The following is a 24,520-nucleotide window of genomic DNA, read 5'->3' as shown; positions in this document are numbered from 1 at the left end:
CTTGGGATGACGTTTCATCCCGTGTGACTGCTGTAGCCAATCACAGGCTGTAGCAGTGGTCACATGGGATGAAACATGGATGATATCAGAGGGCCGGCCTCCTGGGATGACGTTTCATCTCATCTGACCGCCGCTGCAGCCAATCACAGGCTCCAGCGGTCTCCTCAGATAAAACGTCATCCCAGGAGGCTCGCCTGCCAGTAGGCCGGCTAATTCTGCAGCAGACATTCCGGTGCGAAAAACTGCACCACAATTTGGTGTCGTTTTTCGCCCCCGGAATTCCATGCGGACACCTGGGCGAATACGTTGTGTACTTTTACGCAGCGTATCCGCCCCATGTGAACTTACCCTAAGGGTCAATTAATTAAAAATATTTTCTCAGTTGGTTTCTCACTCACTGCCCTAACCTGACAGGGGGCTAATACCTGGGATTTGACAGCTTCTGCAGTTCATGCCTCCTGCCATCTTAAGTCTTACTTCTTTTTGGCTTCGGTTCTCCATCATCCTGATAAAATAAGTCGTTGTTCTTGGAAGTCGATGCTCAACTGAAAAACACATTCTATGTGGCTTCTTCTCCAGGGAGATTTCATTGGAGACCGAGAATTGCTGGCAGTAGAACTTGAACCTGGATGAATGGCGATATCTATTGGAGGGTGTAAAATTTCCTGTCACTATCTTCACTGATCACACAAATTTGGAGTACCTAGAGTCTGCTCAGAGACTAAATCCATGTCAAGCATGCTGGTCGATCTTCTTTTGACAGTTTAAATTTGTCTTGACTTATCATCCAGCCGACAAGAATCGTAAAGTGGATGCTCTTTCTTGGTCACTGTGATCCGTCTGATTCCCTTCCTGAGGATCCGTCACATTTTCCCTGAAATTCCTTCCACAGGACGTTCCTCTGTACTTTCTGATCTCCTTGGAAAATGCTATCTTAGTCAGAAAAATGGCGAGAATCCTCCCAAAAAATAATTTTGGGGGGGATTGTATTTGTAGGAGACCACACTGCGTGTGCACCACCAATAATTTTACAGTAGTTGACAAGGGAAGGGAAAGAGGGAGAAGCGTGTGGAAACAAAATAGTAGTTGGATGCTATCTTAGGCTCATTCTTCACTGTTGTTGGGACATCAAGGGGTCAAATGTACCAGCTAATTACTCTTGCGATACTATTGGTATCCGTAATGGAGACAGGAAGTTAAAGAGTTTGTTGCCTCCTGTACAACTTGTGCTTCATTCAAAACATCAAGGCAGACGCCATCAGGTCTCTTCCAGCTCTTGCCCACTCTAACTGAATAGACTGAAATCTCGATGGACTTTATCACCATGTTGCCTCCTGCTCAGGACTACACTACCATCTGGATAGTGGTAGATCGCTTCTCTAAAATGGCCCCTTTTGTACCTCTGTCTGGTCTGCCTTCAGGAAATATTCGGCTCAGGAAATATTTTGCCTCCAGCTCGCATTGCCTCTGATTGGGGAGTACAGTTTGTTTTTAAATACAGGGTGGGCAATGTGTTTAGCATTAATTTGTGTCACTCCAGTCAAAAACTTAAACTTCAGCTTTTGGTCAGTCATGAAGCTCTATAAGCCCAGAAAGGTTTTTTTTACCTAAATGGTCCATTACATAGATCCCCTACTAAGTCTGTGCTAGCCATAACAACAAAGCAGTGCTGTTCTTAGCCGCTTCGGAGTCAGCATAGTAAATATATGCAAATAGAATCACATAATTTTAAAATGAGGACTACCCCTACATACTAATAGGACACCAGTGATGATGGGGCTTGGCTAATGTTAACATGAATAAATACCTCATGTTTTCTGTCAGTCAGGCTCCATGACGCATCGTTTCTAACTGCCGATTTCATTTTCCCAGCCTGGGAGGGACTTGGTTATGTGCTCTTGCCCACTGATATCTATGTAAAGAGAGGTAATTAACAAGCAGTAATCAATTGTCATAGAGTCATGGTGATAGCAGCCACTTCATGCTACAATGGAGAAATGTAATATATATATATATGTATCAAAAAACAAGAATCACAAAGCCTTTGCAATGTAAAAGTAAGAAACACATCTTTGCTGGCTGATTTTTCATTTTTGACCAGAGTGACCCGTTAAATATTTCTCTTGGCTTTTCCCCTGTTATCATCCTCAGAGCAACGGTCAGATGGAACAAATCAATCAGATCCTCGAGCAGTATCTCCGAACCTATACTAATGCCCATCAGGATAATTTGTTGGAGCTGTTGCCTTGGGCTGAGTTTTCCCACAACTACCACGTCTCCAAGTCGTCTGATAAATCTCCATTTCAGACGGTCTACGGTTGAATATTCCTCTTCCGATAACGGCGCACATCGGGAACCTGTTGTTGTGGAGGTTTGCAATAATCTTCAGGATATCTGGACAATGTCCACAAGAACTTGGAGGCTGCTGCAGCTAAAGCCAAAAGGTTTACTGAGAAACACCAATGTCCAAGTGCCAAAATAGTTTCTAGTGATTTAGTCTTGCTGTCCAAGAAGAATATCTGACTTAAAGTTCAGGTTCATTGGGTCATTCCTGTTACTTAAACATGTCAACCAAGTTACTTATTGCCTGAAGCTGCTGCCTTCTCTCCGTATTATTTATTATTAATCCAATTTCAGCGGGATCTGCTGACAATCTAATGTGTATTTGGCAGCCCAAGTGTCACCTGACCATTAGAGAAAAACTTGATGGATTATTTGTTCTTTTGGGAGATAAGCGCTGCCAGTGTCTGACAGCTGCTTATCCCCCCCTATGGTAGTGAACAGGCACACTCAGAAATCTGATCTGATTGAAGGGGGTTAAAGAAGATGGCTGGTGTGCGAGCTGACAGCTATGTTAAGTTTTGACCAGCTTGACTGTGTCAATGCATTATAGGAAATCAGCTAAGCGTACAGGGGATGTGTCTATTGACACTTGTCAACTGTTCCTAATAACCAGCAGGATTGGGAATGAAGCTCTGGTCTATAATGTAGGCTGTAATTTAGGACATATGCAAAATAAGGAAGCAACATATTTAAAAAATTGCGTAACATTTTATGTAGATTAATTCTATATATAAACTGTAAAGTGGGCTCCAAAGGTAAATATACCCATTAAGCAATTCAGAGAACTTCTAGATATGTCTGTATGACCAGGACATCTTATCAGTTTACACATTGTCAATACTGATTTTACTACGTATGTTTTATTTTCTGTCTTTGTTTTGTATGGAGCACCATGCATTTTTAGGGTATGTTCACACGCAGTGTTTTCAGGCGTATTTCGGGACATTTACGCCTCGAAAAATGCCTGAAAAATCAGAAGCTGAACGTCTACAAACATCTGCCTATTGAAATCAATGGGAACAACAGCATTTAGTTCATAAGGGGCGTCTTTTTACACCGCTGTTTTAAAAAACGGAGCATAAAAAGACGCTCTGTAAAAAGAAGTGCATGTCACTTCTTGAGGCGTTTTTTGGAGCTGATCTTCCATTGAACACTATGAAAAATGCCTCACAAAACGCCTCACAAAACGCCTCAAAAAACGCCTCAAAAGAAACCTCAAAAGAAGCTCCAATTCTCTGAAAACAGCTCTGTAATTTTCAGCCGGTTTTCACTCGGCGTGTGAACATACCCTTATGGTTAGCATTTTATACTGTAACTTGGACTTTTTGCCTAATATTAAGCTGGAGTAGCTTAACATTAGAATAGGAGCTTCCGTCGCAGATTCTGTCATATTCCAGTACTATGTTGTCTAGCAGAATGATGGAAACCATAAAGCGGGACTCTGGAGCAGGACACTGTTGTAATGTCCCCCTAAGGGTATGTTCACACGAGGGCGTCCGTTACGGCTGAAATTACGGGGATGTTTCAGCCTGAAAACATCCCCGTAATTTCAGCCGTACCGGCATGTGCAGGCGCTTGAACGCCGCGTCAATTACGGCCGTAATTAGCGCTGCTATTCATTGGAGTCAATGAATAACGGCTCCAATTACGGCCAAAGAAGTGACAGGTCACTTCTTTGACGCGGGCGTCTATTTACGCGCCGTCATTTGACAGCGGCGCGTAAATATACGCCTCGTGTGAACAGACAAACGTCTGCCCATTGCTTTCAATGGGCAGATGTTTGTCAGCGCTATTGAGGCGCTATTTTCAGACGTAATTCGGGGCAAAAACGCCCGAATTACGTCCGTAAATAGGCCGTGTGAACATACCCTAACTGGGTAAACTACTTACTTGTCTATGTCATTTACCTGTGGATTTTTAAATCTTCACCATGTCCTAGATGTAGCAGATTTCCTAAAGACATTTACCACATAATTTATAATGTGGTACATACGGATTGTACTGTGGATTTATCAATATCTAATTGGTGGGGGTACGACACCAGACATCGCCCCCGATCAGCTGTTTTGAACAGGCCGCGGCGCTCATACGAGTTCCGTTTGCCCTTCATTATCGTCACTGCTCGTACTGTCAATCGCTTACACACTTGTAGCCGCTACAATTGTGTTGGGGATTCAAAGTACAAGCAGATAAGGAATGAAGGGGAAGCCGCGCTCGTACAAGTGCTGCGGCCCCTTCATAACAGCTGATCAGTGGGGTGCAGATTTTGATGGCCTATCCTGAGGATTGGCCATCAATTTCTTCTAACTGGAAAACCCTTTTAAGAACTGCAGCATATGGCTTTTTATTTATAAGCGAAGGTACACTTTAACCCGTTAGTGGCCGGCCCATCGTGTTTTTACGTCGGTCACTAACGGGCCTTATTCCGATGCCAAAGACTTTTTACGTTGCGGCATCGGAATAAGTAAACAGATTTGGAGCTGTCAAATCTCCCTGCTCTCAGCTGCCAGAGGCAGCTGAGGGCTGGGAGCGTCCCTGCTCTGCCGGGTGAGATCGATATTAGTATCGATCTCACCCGTTTAACCCCTCAGATGCGGTGCACAATAGCGAGCACCGCATCTGAGTGGTTTTGGAGAGAGGGAGGGAGCTCCCTCTCTCTCCCACCGACACCCGGCGATACGATCGCCGAGTGTCTGTGTCTCCAATGGCAGCCGGGGGTCTAATAAAGGCCCCCAGGTCTGCCTGGAGCGAATGCCTGCTAGATCATGCCGGAGGCATGACCTAGCAGATGCCTGTCCGTGTTAAACGGACAGGCAGTAATACACTGCAATACAAAAGTATTGCAGTGTATTATAAATGCGATCGCAGAATCGCATATTATAGTCCCCTAGTGGGACTAGTAAAAAAATGAAAAAAAAGTTTAATAAAGTTAATTTTAAAAAAAATGTGAAAAAAAATGAAAAACCCAGCTTTTCCCCTTACAAAATGCTTTACTATTAAAAAAACAAAATAAAGTTAAAAAGTTACACATATTTGGTATCGCCACGTCCGTAACGACCCGACTATAAATCTATTACACTATTTAACCCGCACGGTGAACGGCGTAATTTTTTTTATAAAAAACTATGGAAAAATTGCTGTTTTCTGTGAATCCTGACTTAAAAAAAATGTGATAAAAAGTGATCAAAAAGTCGCATCTACTCCAAAATGGTACCAATAAAAACTACAAGTCTTCCCGCAAAAAAAAAGGCCTCATACAACCGCATTGGCGAAAAAATAAAAACGTAGCGAGAGACCCTGCATTTGCTGAGCCAGGGTCTCAAGGGGGTCCATAGTGGTGTCAGGGACCATGGTAGACTAGGTATGGGCTTGTGATTATGTAATGACGGGGGTGGGGAGACAGACAAGTGAGCCCTAATCTACCCACCACTCAGTCCCTGCCTACTTGCAATGACCCGCCCTAGGCGACGGGGTACAACTGGGCGACGGTCCCTACGCTCAATAAGTGCACGACAGACAAACAGACAAGGGTACACAGAAGCTGAGGGGAATGGGGCAGTTGCCCATGGCAACACCGTGAGCAACAAGAGTGGTGAACGAGCCGAGTCAAACCAGGAGTGTACGAGGTACCAAACGCAGAGCAGGAGAGTAGTGAACAAGCCGAGTCAAACCAGGAGTGTACGAAGTACCAAACGCAGAGCAGGAGAGTAGTCAGTAAGCCAGGGTCAATATGAAGCAGGGTCAAATAGTACAAGAAGCTGCAGCAGGGCCAGGAAACCACACGAGAAGAATCACAAGCAAGGAGGAACAGGAAAGGCAGGTATAAATAGACAGAGGGCGGGAGCTAGCTCCGTCTGGCCAGGCTGTGATAGGCTCTCCCACTCCTAAGCCTGCCATCCTGAGTGGTGGAAGATGGAGTCAGTCTCACAGACATAGAAGCAGGTGCAGACTGATTACCTATGGGCGTAGACACAGAAGCTGTGCCTGGCAGATCCTTTACAAAAAGTATACAAATTTGGTATCGTTGCAATCGTAACAACCCGCTGAATAAAGTTATTGTGTTATTTATATCACACGGTAAATGGCCTAGATTTAAGACGCGAAAAAGAGTGGCGAAATTTCAGGGTTTTTTCTATTTCCCCCCAAATAAAAGTTAATAAAAGTTAATCAATAAATAATATGTCCCCCAAAATGGTGCTATTAAAAAATACAACTTGTCCCGCAAAGAACAAGACCTTATACAGCTATGTCGACGCAAAAATAAAAAGGTTATATCTCTTGGAATGCGACGATGGAAAAACTTCAAAAATGGCTTGGTCATTAAGGTTTAAAATAGGCTGGTCATTAAGGGATTAAAGAACATATCTGTAACAATAACATGGGCAAAGCCTTTTAAGTGTTATATCAATGGTACATAGATAAAGATCTAAGGTAAAGTGTACTCTATATTGTTATGAATAGAAACATACATTGTCTATAAATCAAAAATATTAAAAATGCAAAAATATAAAAAATATTTTACCCTGGTTTTATTTTTAGAAAAATTAACCAATACAATCCTATATATTTATAGCATAATTCGGTACAATAAATATTCAGAGCATCTCACTCTGCATCTGTTAACTAACAGACAATTTGTCTTATCATTGCGATGTATTGAAACAAGTTTGTTTTGTTTTTAGGTTTGGCATTTGCATTACTTGCTGAGGTTCCGGTGGGATATGGACTATATTCATCTTTCTTTCCCATCTTGACATACTTCTTCTTGGGAACATCTAAGCACATTGCAGTTGGTAGGTTCTTATACAATTCACTTGCTTTTATTTTAGAAACAACATTACAACCATAACGTCTCCTGCCTTAAGTTCCATGGAGAGGAGATAGATGGTTACTAGCTACAGCCATGTAAGCCCCCATGTGGCAACCTTTCTGGGTTTTTTGTTTGTTTTTTGTCCTTGAGGGATGTGTCAAAAAGAATAGAGCCTTCAAACTAATTCAGAGCACATAAGGTTACCAGCACCCTGGGAAATGTAGTTTAATAGTGACACCAGTCAAAGCGGACATACCTTCTTCTCTTACTTCAGTTTCAATAGATATCCTTAGAACTGTCTGTCTAAATTGTAACTTTGAAAAGAGACGTTAGACTTGGGATTCTAATGCAACAAATATAGCATTTTCATTAAACACCCCATGTACACATATACACTGTGTTCCAAATTATTATGCACATTGGATTTAAGTGTCATAAACATTTAATTATTAGTTTTTTAATTAAAGAGGCTCTGTCACCAGACTTTGCAACCCCTATCTGCTATTGCAGCAGATAGGCGCTGCAATGTAGATTACAGTAACGTTTTTATTTTTAAAAAACGAGCATTTTTGGCCAAGTTATGACCATTTTTGTAGTTATGCAAATGAGGCTTGCAAAAGTCCAAGTGGGTGTGTTTAAAAGTAAAAGTCCAAGTGGGCGTGTATTATGTGCGTACATCGGGGCGTTTTTAATACTTTTACTAGCTGGGCTTTCTGACGAGAAGTATCATCCACTTCTCTTCAGAACGCCCAGCTTCTGGCAGTGCAGACACAGCCGTGTTCTCCAGAGATCACGCTGTGACGTCACTCACAGGTCCTGCATCGTGTCAGACGAGCGAGGACACCGGCACCAGAGGCTTCAGTTGATTCTGCAGCAGCATCGGCGTTAGCAGGTAAGTCGATGTAGCTACTTACATGCAAACGCTGATGCTGCTGCAGAATCAACTGTAGCCTCTGGTGCCGGTGTCCTCGCTCGTCTGACACGATGCAGGACCTGTGAGTGACGACACAGCGTGATCTCTCGAGAACACGGCTGTGTCTGCACTGCCAGAAGCTGGGCGTTCTGAAGAGAAGTGGATGATACTTCTCATCAGAATGCCCAGCTAGTAAAAGTATTAAAAACGCCCCGATGTACGCACATAATACACGCCCTCTTGGACTTTTACTTTTAAACACACCCACTTGGACTTTTGCAAGCCTCATTTGCATAACTACAAAAATGGTTATAACTTGGCCAAAAATGCTCGTTTTTTAAAAATAAAAACGTTACTGTAATCTACATTGCAGCGCCTATCTGCTGCAATAGCAGATAGGGGTTGCAAAATCTGGTGACAGAGCCTCTTTAAACTCATGGATGGTATTGTGTCTTAGGGCTCTTTGGATCATTGTAATCAATCTCAGACACCTGTGATAATTAGTTTGCCAGGTATGCCCAATCAAAGGAAAACTACTTAAGAAGGACATTCCACATTATTAAGCAGGCCACAGGTTTCAAGCAATATGGGGGAAAAAAAGGATTTCTCTGCTGCCGAAAAGCGTGAAATAGTGCAATACCTTGGACAAGGTATGAAAACATTGGATATTTCAAGAAAACTTAAGCGTGATCATCGTACTGTGAAAATATTTGTGGCTGATTCAGAGCACAGACGGGTTCGTTCAGATAAAGGCATAATGAGGAAGGGTTCTGCCAGACAAATTAATAGGATTAGGAGAGCAGCTGCTAAAATGCCATTGCAAAGCAGCAAACAGGTATTTGAAGCCGCTGGTGCCTCTGGAGTCCCGTGAACCCCAAGGTGTAGAATCCTCCAGAGGTTTGCTAGTGTGCATAAAGCTATTATTCAGCCACCCCTAAACAATGCTCACAAGCAGAAACGGTTGCAGTGGGCTCAGAAATACATGAAGACTAATTTTCAAACCGTGTTGTTTACTGATGAGTGCCATACAACCCTGGATGGTCCAGATGGATGGAGTAGTGGATGGTTGGTGAATGGCCACCATGTCCCAACAAGGCTGCGACGTCAGCAAGGAGGTGGCGGAGTCATGTTTTGGGCTGGAATTATGGGGAGTGAGTTGGTAGACCCCTTAAGGGTCCCTGACGGTGTGAAAATGACCTCTGCAAAGTACGTAGACTTTATGACTGACCACTTTCTTCCGTGGTACATAAAGTAGGACTGTGCCTTCCTCTGTGTCATTGGCTGCTATGGGCATAAAAGGAGAGAAACTCATGGTATGGCCCCCATGTTCCCCTGACCTCAACCCTATTGAGAACATTTGGATCATCCTCAAGCAAAATATCTATGAGGGTGGGAGGCAGTTCACATCAAAACAGAAGCTCTGGGAGGTTATTCTGACATCCTGCAAAGATATTCAAGCAGAAACTGTCCAAATACTCACAAATTCAATGGATGCAAGAATTGTGAAGGTGATATCAAAGAAGGGGTCCTATGTTAACATGTAACTTGGCCTTCTAAGTTTTTTTTGATTGAAAGAGCTTTTGATTTCTGTAAATATGACCTCCTGATGCTGCAAATTCAACAAATTACCATTTTAGTTCTCTTTACAACCTTTAAAATGTTTTGATCTGTATTGTGCATAATCATTTGAAACAGTGCATTTTGAGTTTTTTACTTCTAAAAAAAAATCTGTTATCATTAGGAGATTTGTTCAATAAAATTCGCATTGTACTCCAACAGTTGATGGCTTGAAGATTATACTGACTGTCATTTGCATCGACTATTTAGGAAAATCAGCGAAAAATAACATTTGCATAATAATGTGGAACGCGGTGTACAAAACAATTTTTATGAAAATGTCTGACATAAACATTTCTGAGAAATAAACATTTGTACCAACAGGACCATTTCCAGTTGTCTGCTTAATGGTTGGACAAGTTGTGCTCTCTCTGGCTCCTGATGAAAAATTCATAATTGCCAATTCCACATTAAATAACACACAGATAGATTATGAAACACGAGATGCTGAAAGAGTTGTTATTTCAAGCACTTTGAGCTTTTTAATTGGAATAATACAGGTTAGTACATTTTATATCCCTGTGAATGACATATGCAATACAAATATGCTTATCTTATTTACAGACATTGGATAGTCTAGGTATGTTAAGATGCGACGGAAAATTCCGCTGCAAATCAGAGGAAAATTTGTAGTGAATTTAAAAATCCACAGCATTTTGAAAACCCTATTCACATGTAATGTACTATAGTTTCAGACATGTGCGATTTTGGTGCGGAATGACAACAAATACGTAATGTCTGAACGTGGCTGAAGGAAATAACTGTTTTCTAATTCGATTTTGTACATCTTTTACAGTTTGTTTCTGATATTTTTTGAAATGTCAAACTTAAAAAAGTCCAGGCACACCAAAGGTCAAGTCAAAGCACCACATGCATTCTCATTTTATTTCTTTTTGCTAAATACTTTTGAGGTACCTCTCATGCATCCTTGGCATACATTTGACGAGTGTATTTCTGGATACTGTTGCTTCAACTGTATTGAAAGTGAAGTCAGCTACGCTTCTACAATGCAACTGTATGCATAAAAGGAATCTACAGTATACTGCACATTTCTTTAAAGAGGCTCTGTCACCAGTTTATAACTGCCGTATCTTTTACCTAATCTAATAGGCGCTTTAATGTAGATAACAACAGGGGGTTTTTTTAGGTTTTTTTGCAAAACGTTTATTTTTTACCAAGTTCTGATCATTTTTCGTTTTATGCTAATTTATTCTAAATGCCCAACTGGGTGTTTTTTTACTTTTTACCAAGTGGGCGTTGTAAAGAAAAGTGTATGACGCTGACCAATCCGTGTCATACATTTCTCTTCATTGATGCCCAGCTTGTTTCACAGCACAGCGTGATCTCTCGAGATCACGCTGTGACGGGACTTCCTCCCGCAGGAAGAGTCAACAGACATCACCTCCAGCCGTGCCAGGACGTTTATCAGAATTTGCAGCGGCTGGAGGCGATGTCTGTTCAGTCTTCCATGGCCCCGGGGAAGGACCTTTGGGAGGAAGTCCCATCAAAGCGTGATCTCGCGAGATCACGCTGTGCTGTGAAACAAGCTGGGCATAAATGAAGAGAAGTGTATGACGCTGATTGGTCAGCGTCATACACTTTTCTTTACAACGCCCAGTTGGTGAAAGGTAAAAAAACGCTCAGTTGGGCATTTAGAACAAATAAGCATAATTTTTATTTTTATGCTAATTTGTTCTAAGTACCCAACTGAGCGTGCTGTGAAACAAGCTGGGCATGAATGAAGAGAAGTATATGATGCTGATTACACGTCCATGTGAGGTCCGTTGAAATAACTGACAGCACACAGACCTATGCAAATCAATAGGGCTGAAGATGGCACCGCTGAAGATCGCAGTGAGCAGAGAAACCAGAGGAGTAGTGAAACCACTGAACACAAGGAGGCTTTATAATAAACTTATAAATGTAATATTTTGTCACAGAATTTTTTTTAATGAGTATTAACACAAAAATGTTTAAAATTAGTTGCTTTATTTAACTAAATATTATTTAAGGGTTAACCCCTTTAATGGATTTTGTACTGCTCCATACAGCTAGAAACGGACTATATATCTTTATGATTTGTTTGTACTAATTGTAGCTAATTGGAAATAATGTAAATTAGCAAAAAAAAAAGACTTCTCCAATCAGACCACATTTTATTAGTATGGAAAAGAGATTGTGTTCTATTGCTTTAGCACTCTGTTCCTTCGGGTGCATAAGTAGGCTTCCACGACAATATCTTTTGACAAAAGGACTTTGCAAACCAACGCGTTTTCTTTCAAAATGTGAGATTTATTGATCCATATAATAGGTAGTAAACCCAGTTCAACGTTTCGGTCTTAACTCAGATACGGTTCTTTTCCAATTACTATGTATAACGGCGCTATTGGGAGATGGCGCATCTGAACTGGGTTTACTACCCATTACTATATAAGTGTAAAGGATTTTCCAGACACAGCTTCTGTGTTGACGCCCATGGTTAATCAGCCTGCATCAGTTCCTAGGTCTGCTGGAGTGACTCGATCTGTTACCACTCAGGCTGGTAGGCTGAGGAGTTGGAGAACCTATCACAGCCTGGCCAGACGGTTCTAGCTCCCGCCCTTGGTCTATTTATACCTTCATTTGCTGCTTGTCCTTTGTCTGTGATTCTCCTGTTTCCTGGCTCTGCTGTTCCTGCTATTACCATTGACCCCTGCTTCATATTGACCCTGGCTTGACTGACTTTTCTCCTGCTCTGCTTTTGCTACCACGTACACTCCTGGGTTGACTCAGCTCGTTCACTACTCCTGTTGCTCACGGTGTTGCCGTGGGCAACTGCCCACTTCCCTTTGCTTCTGTGTACCCTTGTCTTGTGTTGTCTGTCGTGCACATATTGAGCGTAGGGACCGTCGCCCAGTTGTACGCCGTCGCCTAGGACGGGCTGTGCAAGTAGTCAGGGACTGAGTGGCGGGTAGATTAGGGCTCACCTGTCCGTCTCCCTACCCCGACATTACAATAAGATTCAATAGATTTCACATTTTGAAAAAACCATGTCGATGTTTTAAGTCTTTCTGACATATTTTATTAGTAATCAGAAATCCAGGTAATTCAAAAGAGTTTACTCACGTTTTATTTCAACTTTATATAACGATAGTCATGAATAATTTCCCTGACCATACCTAACCATGTATAATAGGATTGTAATAAATAGGCTTCAGGCTCAACTTTCTTTCCTGGGTATATATACGGGAATATATGGGAAGGTGTCCGTGGGACTGAGTGGTGGGTAGATTAGGGCTCACCTGTCTGTCTCCCTACCCCGACATTACATAATCACAGGCCCAAATACCTTTTCTACCCTGGTCCCTGACACAACTATGGACCCCCTTGAGGCCCTGGCTCAGCAAATGCAGGGTCTCTCCCTACAGGTCCAAGACCTGGCTCAGAGGTGCAACCAGCGTGATGCTACCCAGGTACTGCCCCCACCTCAGCTCTTGAACCCCACCTCAAGTTGCCTGACCGGTTCTCAGGGGACCGGAAGACTTTTTTCTCCTTTCGGGAGAGTTGTAGGTCTGCCACTGGCAGTGCCTTCGTGGATTCAGGTTCTTCTGCTAATATTATGTCTATGGAATTTGCTATGTCTCTAGCTATGCCATTGATTGATTTGCCTAAGCCTGTCCCGGTAGTGGGTATGGACTCCACTCCTCTTGCTAATGGTTATTTTACACAGCATACCCCTGTTTTTGAACTCATTGTTGGCTCCATTCATTTGCAGCAGTGTTCTGTGTTGGTGATGCAGGGATTATCGTCCAATTTGGTTTTAGGCCTTCCTTGGTTGCAGATGCATAATCCCACGTTTAACTGGAATACTGGGGATCTTACCAAATGGGGTAATGAATGCATGACGTCATGTTTTTCTGTTAATTTTATCTCTCTCTCTGAGGAAGTGAACACTCTACCTGAGTTTATTCAGGACTTCGCTGATGTTTTTACTAAAAAGGCCTCCGAAGTGTTACCTCCTCATAGAGAATTCGATTGTGCAATTGATTTGGTACCAGGAGCTAAGCTCCCTAAGGGTAGGATATTTAATCTCTCTTGTCCCGAACGTGAAGCCATGAGAGAGTATATCCAGGAATGCCTGGCCAAGGGTTACATTCGCCCCTCTACTTCTCCGGTTGGTGCTGGCTTCTTCTTCGTAGGGAAGAAGGATGGTGGTCTTAGGCCGTGCATTGACTACCGAAACTTGAATAAGGTCACTGTAAGGAACCAGTATCCCCTTCCTTTGATTCCTGATCTCTTCAATCAGGTTCAGGGGGCCCAATGGTTCTCTAAGTTTGATCTACGGGGGGCTTATAACCGTATCCGCATCAAAGAGGGGGATGAGTGGAAGACTGCGTTTAACATGCCCGAAGGTCATTTCAAATACGTCGTCATGCCCTTTGGGTTGTGTAATGCTCCCGCGGTCTTCCAGAATTTCATAAATGAGATTTTAAGAGACTACCTGGGGGTATTTCTTGTAGTGTACCTTGATGACATACTTGTGTTTTCCAAGGACTGGTCCTCCCACATTGAGCATGTCAGGAAGGTGCTCCAGGCCCTTCGGGAAAACAAACTCTTTGCTAAAACCGAAAAATGTGTGTTTGGGGTGCAGGAGATACCATTTTTGGGTCAAATCCTCACTCCTCATGAATTCCGCATGGACCTTGCCAAGGTTCAGGCTGTGGCTGAATGGGTCCAACCTGCCTCCCTGAAGGCGTTACAGTGCTTCCTGGGGTTTGCTAATTATTACAGGAGATTTATTTTTTGAGGTCCTTAAGAAGTGCTTTATCTCGGCCCCTGTGCTGATTCAGCCTAACCAAATGGAGCCATTCATCGTGGAGGTTGAGGCCTCCGAGGTGGGAGTGGGTGCGGTCTTGTCCCAGGGTACCAGGTCCCTCACCCATCTCAGTCCCTGTGCCTACTTCTCCAGGAAGTTCTCGCCCACTGAGAGTAACTATGATATTGGCAACCGCGAACTCTTAGCCATTAAATGGGCATTTGAAGAATGGCACCACTTCCTGGAGGGGGCTAGGCACCAGGTAACGGTCCTTACCGACCACAAGAATCTGGTTTTCTTAGAGTCTGCCCGGAGGCTAAACCCGAGACAAGCTCGATGGGCGTTATTTTTTACTAGATTCAACTTTTTGGTCACCTATAGGGCTGGGTCTAAAAATATTAAGGCTGATGCACTGTCGCGTAGCTTCATGGCCAGCCCTCCTTCGGAGGAAGATCCTGCTTGTGTTTTGCCCCCAGGTATAATCATTTCCTCTGTTGATTCTGACTTAGCCTCCGAAATTCCAGCTGATCAAAGTTCAGCTCCCGGGAACCTTCCTGAGAACAAGCTGTTTGTTCCCCTGCAATTCCGGCTAAGGGTATTCAGGGAAAATCATGACTCTGCACTATCTTGCCATCCAGGCATCCTGGGTACCAAGCATCTCATTGCCAGAAACTATTGGTGGCCTAGGTTGCTTAAAGATGTTAAGGCGTACGTCGCCGCTTGTGAAATTTGTGCTAGGTCCAAGACTCCCAGGTCCCGACCAGCGGGCTTACTATGTTCTTTACCCATTCCCCAGAGACCTTGGACCCATATCTCCATGGATTTTATCACCGATTTGCCTCCGTCTCAAGGCAAGTCGGTGGTGTGGGTGGTAGTAGACCGCTTCAGTAAGATGTGCCACTTTGTGCCCCTCAAGAAACGACCCAATGCTAAGACGTTAGCTACCTTGTTTGTCAAACACATCCTGCGTCTCCATGGGGTTCCTGTCAATATTGTTTCTGACAGAGGGGTACAATTTGTTTCATTGTTTTGGAGAGCCTTCTGTAAAAAGTTGGAGATTGATCTGTCCTTCTCCTCGGCCTTCCATCCTGAAACTAATGGCCAAACTGAGAAGACTAATCAGTCTCTAGAACAATATTTAAGGTGTTTTATCTCTGACTGTCAATATGATTGGGTCTCCTTCATTTCCCTCGCCGAATTTTCCCTTAATAACCGGGTCAGTAACTCGTCAGGGGTCTCCCCCTTTTTCTGCAATTTTGGGTTTAATCCACGGTTCTTCTCCGCTTCCCCTGGTGGTTCCAACAATCCCGAAGTAGATGTCGTTCATCGGGAACTGTGCACAGATCTGTAATTGTGGATCAAAATTACGGTCGTGTGCATGGGGCCTCAAAGTGGGAATATACTAACTTCCTGGTAGATTTATGCTGGGCTTGTGCTTTTACAAATCAGACAATCTAAACAAACAAAGCTGCAGTATGAGCAACCTGAGTCTGTTAAGGGGAGATATGTATTTAACTTTAGCTTACACTGGGGCAGATTTACTATTCAATGAAGCCAGAATTCTGGTGCACTTGCATTGTGCCACATTGATTAGCTGTTTTAGGCACGTTTAAAGAAAAAGGGGCATGGTCTAGAACAGGGGTCTCAAGCACGCGGCCCGCGGAGTCAGGAGCAGAACTGGAATCCCAGGCAGAGTGCCAGAAGCGGCTCTGCTCCGGGACTCCAGCTCAGGGCAAGCCCCTGAAATCACTGTGGTAGCATCTGCGGAGGGCACTGTGGCAGCATCTGCGAAGGACAATGTGGCAGCATCTGCGGAGGGCACTGTGGCAGCATCTGCGGAGGGCACTGTGGCGGCATATACAGAGGGCACTGTGGCAGTCTCTACAGTGGGCACTGTGGCAGCATCAACAGAGGGCACTGTGGCAGCATCAACAGAGGGCACTGTGGCAGCATCAACAGAGGGAACTGTGGCAGCATCAACAGAGGGCACTGTGGCAGCATCAACAGAGGGCACTGTAGCAGCATCAACAGAGGGCACTGTGGCAGCATCTACAGAGGACACTGGCATTATCTACAAGTGGGTGTGTGGCAGTATCTGCAGAGGACACTGTGGCATTATCTAGGGGTGTGTTTATTATCTACAGAGGGCACTGTGGCATTATCTACAGAGGGCACTGTGGCCTTATTTACAGAGTGCACTGTGGCCTTATCTAGGGGTGTGTTGCATTATCTACAGAGGGCACTGCAGCAGCATCCACAGAGGGCACTGCGGCAGCATCCACCGAGGGCACTGTGGCGCTATCTAAAAAGGGGCTGCCCAATCTTGACGTGTGCTAACTGAGCCACCGGACTGCATTTAGCGACACTTAAACTGGAAAACTGGATTATTGAAATAAGCACGTGGAGAAATATCTCAAATTTTAAACCTAGCGGTATTATTATAGTAATGTAGTATTATTATTATAGTAATATAGTGTTATAGTAGTTCAAATAAGTAATTGATTAACAATAATTTTATATTGTATCAAATTTGAAAGTAATGCGGCCTGTCAACTTCCCATTTTTTCTATATGCGGCCCACTTACCCGGCCGAGTTTGAGACCCCTGGTCTAGAAGAAAGGAGCATGTGCCACCCTCTGCCAAAATTGCACAGAAAACTGTCGGAAACTAAACCAACCAATAGCTTGTATAAGGAAGAGAAAAGTGTTTATCATGTCTAGCAATAATTTATCATAAAGCATGCGCCACTTTGATACATTTTGCTCATTGTCTGACTGCCTTGTCTAAGTTTAGACTTTCGAAATAAACAGCATTAGTAAATCTGCCCCTATGGCCCCATGAACACGACCATAATTTTCATCCATAATTATGGAATCCGTAATTACGGATGAAATTGCGGACCTATTAAATTCTATTGGCCTCGGACACCTTTCCGTATATTCACAGGTGTGTGTCGTGGCTGTGGATATGATCCGCAAATTATAGAACATATCCTATTCTTGTCCGCAATTGTGGCACGGACTCACCCATAGAAGTCTATTGGCGCTTCCACAATTGCGGACAGCTACGGATCCATCGGATCCGTATTTGCAGACAGTAAAACTCTTACAATCGTGTGCATGGGGCCTATGTCTGTAGGCTCTTGTATCTTAACACGGTTTTTAGTTTAATGTACTCGACTGATGATTGTTTAGTTTACTAGTGCTCATGCGATTAAGTATGACCTTTGATTTCTTCGTTTTATAGGTTACAATTCTCCTGCTTCCCACTACTTCGGTTATGTTCACGCGACATTCTTTTTTAAATACAGTTGAGCTATAAAACGTTTTTCTTTTTTTTACACTAGATGTACAGCCACCTGTATTAAAAAAAAAAATGCACATGAAATTGCATGCCATACAGTTTGATACATTGACTCATTATTAAAAGTATTATTTTTTGTGAGAATTAATAGATTAGCAGTCGATGCTTTTAGTACAGCAAAAAATCAAACACACTTTATCCCGACTGAAAACCGTCAAATAGAGGCCTAAAGGATGCTTTTTGCATAGATTAGCACCATTGCAAACTATGACTACAGTATGTTACAATTTAACATAACCTGGTGAGAACAACGCCTAACCTGTGTAGTATACAAACTGTTCATAAGTACAGATCTATCCAACAGCACAAATGTAGAGTTAACAGTTGTTTCTTTATTTTTATTACAGCTTGTATTAGGAGCACTTCAGTTTGGCTTTGTTGTCAGGTACCTGGGAGATCCATTAGTTAGAGGATTTACCACAGCTGCTGCTGTCCAAGTTTTCATCTCACAGATCAAATTGATTCTGAACATTCCCTCAATAAACTACAGTGGAGTACTGTCAATAGTTTATGTAAGTGAATATAACCGTGTGAGCCGTATACATGAGAGCTGGTAATGTGTGAGTAAAGCTCTTTTCACACCTACATCATAGGCTCCAGAAGAAATAGCACAACATTTTAGGATATATCTTCCGGTAAAACGGATCGACACTCTTATGGAAACCCGACAGAACGTATGAAAGTCAATGGGTTCCGTCGGGTGCCGTTAGTGTCCGTGATGCAATGGCTCTGTCACGTCAGTTTTTTTATTTTTCTGTTCCTATGACGAAACAGAGGAATTTAAAAACTTAGCACAGATGTAAAAAAAAGCCTAATAAGAAAACAAAAATGTCTCAGCTTCAAAAAATAGCGACCATATAAACGTAGTAGTCAAAGAGTTATATACTCTTTATTGGTCCATACACATGGACAAATTACTCCCCCCCCACCACCAAAAAAAATAATTATATATACAAAAAATTATTAAAACATAACTAAAACACAACCTCTAATGAAACCATCACATTCCCCAGTCACGTAGGTATACAATAGTTATACTGCATGTCGATAATGGCTCATAAAAACCTGGTAGATTGTCTAAACCACAGTCCTAATTTAAACTGAAACAAAATGTAAAACACGTTAGTAAATAAAGTCAGTTACCTATAGCTGGCATGATTGCCGGTGGAAGACACACCAGAGGACACACCTCAACGTGCGTTTTGCAACCTTTTTTTGTTTTTTTTATTACGTTTGAATTATGTCGTGCTCGTATGCTGATGCCCAAGAGATATTATAGGTTCTAGTGAATGAAGCCTAAAACCACAGTCGTGTGCATTGGTCCATAGGATAGAATGTGTCCTATACTATCCACAATTGCGTATAGTTTGCAGACTGTAATGCACGTGTGCATGACATCTTCTCATATCATATGTTTTACATTACGCTTCCATAACTTATTTATACATACATTACACTGAATTGAATTATGTATGGTGCTATAAATAAGTATTTTTTTCTTTAATCCTAATTTGTATAAAGTAATAATTAAAACACTTGTTAACGCCATACTAATTGTTTCTTTTTATATTTTATTTAGACAATCATGGATATCTTTGCCAACATTAGTAAAACAAACTTCGCTGATCTTACGGCTGGATTGATAACTTTGGTGTTATGTTTGGTGGTGAAAGAGCTAAATGAGAGATATAAACATATTCTGCGCATTCCTATTCCCATAGAAGTCATCGTGGTAAGTCAGATATTGGCATTCAGTATGTAGAATTATAGTTAGATATAGGTTTGATTTTGCTAGTCAGTTACGCTTTCATTACATTCATAGAATCAACGCAGATGTGATTTAACATTGGTAAAACTTGACACTTAGGCCGGGTTCCCACTGGTCGGATACGCTGGGTAAAAACTGTGCAGCGTAACCGACCTGGAACCCGCAGTACATTCCGTCCGAAAAAACGCACCACATTGTGGTGCGGTTTTTCGGCCAGAATTTCCACTGTGGAAAGCAGCGCTGGGGAAAAAATTTTCATACTTACCCCCTCCCTCTCTTCTGCGCATGGTCTGGCCTCCCGAGATTATGTTGCAGGACATATGACACATCGGATGCAACGTGATCCCAGGAGGCCGGACTGCAGGAAGAAGGAGAGAGTTCTGAGTAAGGATATGTTCACACGGCTTATTTTCGGCCGTTTTTCAGGCCGTAAACGGACGAAAAATCGGAAGCAGAATGCCTCCAAACATCTGCCCATTGATTTCAATGGAAAAAACAGCGTTCTGTTCTCCATTTTTTTTTACCAGGCCATTTTGAAAAACAGGCGTATAAAAAAACGCCCACGAAAAAGAAGTGCATGTGACTTCTTGAGCCGTTTTTGGAGCCATTTTTCATTGACTATAGAAAAACAGCTCCAAAAACAGCCATAAAAATGCCACGAAAAACGCGAGTTTGCTTAAACGGTTGAAAATCAGGAGCTGTTTTCCCTTCAAAACAGCTCCGTATTTTCAGAGTTTTTGATTTTGTGTGTGCACATACCCTCAGTATGAGGTTGTTTTTTTTTTCCTTACTTGCAAAGTCGAATTCAATGGAGAAAATCTGCAACAGAAAATCAACAAAGACGCAGCATAAATTAACATGCTACGGATTTAAATTCTTCATCGCAGGTCAATTTATTAACGTTTACGCTAAAATTTTCTAAATCTCATCCACTTTGCTGCTACTGTAAATGCTGCGGAATGTCTACACAGAATTCTATTGTGGAAATTCTGCAGCGTTTACGCTACGTGGGAACCCTGCATTATGGTTTATAATAAGTTTAGTCCACAGTGGCAAACAATATGTCATAAGAAAAGGGGTTGTCTAAGCAAATCTGATATGTGTCTAAGCAAATCTGACATGTGTCACTTTATGTGGTAATAACTTTGGAATGCTTTTACCTATCCAAGCGATTCTGAGATTGTCTTTTTCTCGTGACACTTTGGACTTTATGCTAGAGGTGAAATTTGTTCAATACATTTAATATTTACTTTTGAAAAACACCAACACATAGTGAAAAATTGCAAAAATTAGCATTTTTATCAATTTAAATGTATTTGTTTGTAAGGCCGGATTCACACGGGCATGTGCGTTTGCGCGTGCAAAAAATGCGGCGTTTTGCGTGCGCAAAAGGCACTTGACAGCTGCGTGCGTCAGCCACGTATGATGCGCGGCTGCGTGCTTTTCGTGCAGCCGCCATCATTATGACACTCCGTTTGGATGTTTGTAAACAGAAAAGCACGTAGTGTTTTTCTGTTTTCATTCATCCTTTTCATATCTGTTGCTCGAATCACGCGCGTCCCACGGAAGTGCTTCCGTGTGGCATGCGTGATTTTCTTTGACTTCAATGTGTGCGTGATGCGCGAAATACGCCCAAAGAACGGTTTAAAGAGGTCTTGTGGTACCAAAACAAAGAAAACAACCCCCAAAATAAAACTCATATTGGAAACTGCATCCTGCAAGGAATTTAATTAGGTGTATAGTGAGTATTTTGACCCCACAGGTGTTTCATAGATTTTATTAAAATTGGGCTGTGAAAATCAAAAATATTTTTTTTTTCCAATAAAAAGTAGAATTTTTTCATTTTCACAAGGACTAAGGGAGAAATAGCACCCCTAAATTTGTAAAACAATTTCTTCCGAGTACAGCAATACCTCATATATGGTAATAAACAGCTGTTTGAACACACGGCAGCTGTCAGAAGGGAAGGAGTGCCATTTGGCTTTTGGAGCTCAAATTTAGCTGGAATAGTTTGTGGAGGCGATGTCACATTTGCAATGTCCCTGAGGGGTGACAAAACAGTGGAAACCCTCCACAATTTACCCCATTTGGGAAACTACACCCCTTAAGGAAATGATCTAGGGGTATTTTGACCCCACAGTCTTTTTGCAGAAATTAAGCAGTGAAAATTAAAATATTTTTTTCCCCAATAAGATGTAGTGTTAGATCAAAATTTTTCATTTTCACAAGGAATACAGAAGAAAAAGCACCTCAACATTTATAAAGCAATGTCTCCCGTGGTTAAAAACTGCTGTTTCGACATATGGGAGGGTTCAGAAGGGAAGGAGTGGTATTTTGGAGCGTAGATTTTGCTGGAATGGTTTGCAGATGCCATGTTGCATTTGCCAAACCCCAAATGTACCAGATAAAAAGTGACCCCATTTTAGAAACTACACCCCTAAAGGCATTTATCAAGGGGTGTAGTGAGCATTTAGACCCCACAGATGTTTTTCAGAAATTAATACGCAGCGGATGATGCAAAGTGAAAATTGCAATTTTTCCATTGATATGCCATTTCACTGCACAATATATTGTGCCCACCTTGTGCCGCTGGAGAATCTTACCCCATAAATTGGTAAATGGGTTGTCCCGGGTATGGCAATGCCTTACATGTGGATGTAAACTGCTGTTTGGGCACACTGTAGGGCTTAGAAGGCAAGGAGTGCCATTTGGAGCGTGGATTTTGCTTGGTAGTAGTTTTGTATGAGTGTTACTGGTATTTCAGTTTATAATGTGGGGGCATTTGTAATCTGTGCAGAGTACATTAGGGCATAATAAGAGGGTATAATAATGACGTAAATAATGCAATTATCCATAGATGTGAGGTACACTGTGAAGCAATACGTTGTGCGCAGGCTGGTGTCGCACTGATAAACGGTATTCTCTCTTACCCCCTTTTGGAGACATTTCCTCCTTTGTAGGTTGGGGAATTTTGCTGGGAAAGTGTTGTGCTGGTATAATACGGGCACCAGAGGCGTAGCTAGGTTCTCCTGCAACCGGGGCAAAGATCCAGATTGGCGCCCCCCCCCCCAACTTATTTCTCGACATCTCCTTCCCCCTCTCCATGTTTGCTTTCTCTACCAATCAATGAGGTGTAATTTTTTTTCACCATTTTTTTTATGTAACTCGAGTATAAAAGCATTTCTACATTTTACAAGCGATATAGTTCTATGATGTAATTAACATCACACACAGCCCCCTGTAGATAGGGCCACACACAGCCCCCCTTGTAGATAGTGCCACACACAGCCCCTCTCTTGTAGATAGCGCACACACAGCCCCCCTTATAATTAGCACCACACAGCCCCCCTTGTAGATAGTGCCACACACAGCTCGCTTCCCCCCTAGTAGATAGCGGCACACTCCCCCCCTTGTAGATAGTGGCACACAGCCCGCTGCCCCTTTGTAAATAGCGCCACACTCCCCCCTTGTAAATAGTGCCACATTCCCCCCCTTTTAAATAGCGCCACACTCCCCCCCCTTGTACTTAGCGCCACACTGTGAACAGAGCGGTGAGTGGTAGCCTACCGCTACCACTCTCCGCTCTGCCTGGTGTGACTTACCGGAGGAGCCGAGGAGGTCATGCGGCGCAGGCAGCGGCGGAGTTCCTTCTGACTAGAGTTGGTGACAGCCAGGGCCGGCCTTAGCTTGGATGGCGCCCTGTGCGGGACTCTCTATTGCCGCCCCCTACACAAACAAAAAATTAACCACATATATGGACACGCTGGAACATATATACTGTACATACATAAAGACAGATATATAGACACACAGGCAAATATACATACACACATTCTAGAATACATACATACAGGTAAATATATAGACGTACAGACACATATACGCACACCGGCAGATAAATACACAGTCAGGAACATATACAAATACATAAAAGGCACATATATACAAGCACAAGGACACATTCACAAACAGACCCATATATACGCACACAGGCACATATGTACACAGCACAGATAATGTAGTAGTGTTACATGCAGTCCTATGTAACACCACAGATAACACAGTGATAACTCTCTGAGTACAGATAATGTAGTAGATGTTACCTGCAGTCCTATGTAACACCACAGATAACACACAGTGATAACTCTCTGAGTACAGATAATGTAGTAGTGTTGCCTGCAGTCCTATATAACACCACAGATAACACATTGATAACTTTCTGAGTAGAGATAATGTAGAAAGTTACCTGCAGTTCTATGTAACACCACAGATAACACACAGTGATAACTTTCTGAGTACAGATAATGTAGAAGGTTACCTGCAGTTCTATGTAACACCACAGATAACACAGTGATAACTCTCTGATTACAGATAACGTAGTAGTGTTACCTGCAGTCCTATGTAACACCACAGATAACACAGTGATAACTCTCTAAATACAGATAGTAGTGTTACCTGCAGTCCTATGTAACACCACAGATAACACACAGTGATAACTCTCTGATTACAGATAATGTAGTAGCTGTTTCCTGCAATCCTATGTAACATCACAGATAACACAGTGATAACTCTCTGATTACAGATAATGTAGTAGATGTAAGAGACAAACACATGCAGAGACTCACACACACACACACACACACACACACACACTGTAACATATACACATACAAAGACAGAGACACACACTGTATACACACTACACACACATATAGACACAGACACTCACCATGTCTCCTTGCTGACAGGTCAGGACGGGCTGTGGGCGGAGCTTCCTCTTCTGATTCTCGGCTATGTGTAACAGCAGAGCACAGAGTAGAGGCAGAGCTGGAAGGGTGCAGCACGGGAGTGGACCTCTCCCCTGACCAGAGTCATCTGACCTCATGTCACTGACGTGAGGTCAGGTGACAG

The 24,520-nt window shown here is 42.6% G+C and overlaps 1 protein-coding gene across 1 annotated transcript in view; it reads left to right on the top strand.

The window, feature by feature from the left end:
- The window catches only part of LOC142750410 (pendrin-like), a 110,165-nt gene that overhangs the window by 8,633 nt on the left and 77,012 nt on the right, over nt 1–24,520 (top strand). Inside the window, exons 3-6 of the mRNA XM_075859412.1 lie at nt 7,026–7,136; nt 10,008–10,183; nt 18,189–18,353; nt 19,421–19,573. Coding sequence (XP_075715527.1) covers nt 7,026–7,136; nt 10,008–10,183; nt 18,189–18,353; nt 19,421–19,573 — 605 coding nt within the window. The remainder of the gene's footprint in view (nt 1–7,025; nt 7,137–10,007; nt 10,184–18,188; nt 18,354–19,420; nt 19,574–24,520) is intronic.

This window comes from Rhinoderma darwinii, chromosome 3 (genome assembly GCF_050947455.1).
Source record: "Rhinoderma darwinii isolate aRhiDar2 chromosome 3, aRhiDar2.hap1, whole genome shotgun sequence".
NCBI classification, from domain to species: domain Eukaryota; kingdom Metazoa; phylum Chordata; class Amphibia; order Anura; family Rhinodermatidae; genus Rhinoderma; species Rhinoderma darwinii.
Note: the sequence above shows the minus strand (reverse complement) of the source record. Positions and strands in the feature narration are given on the sequence as shown.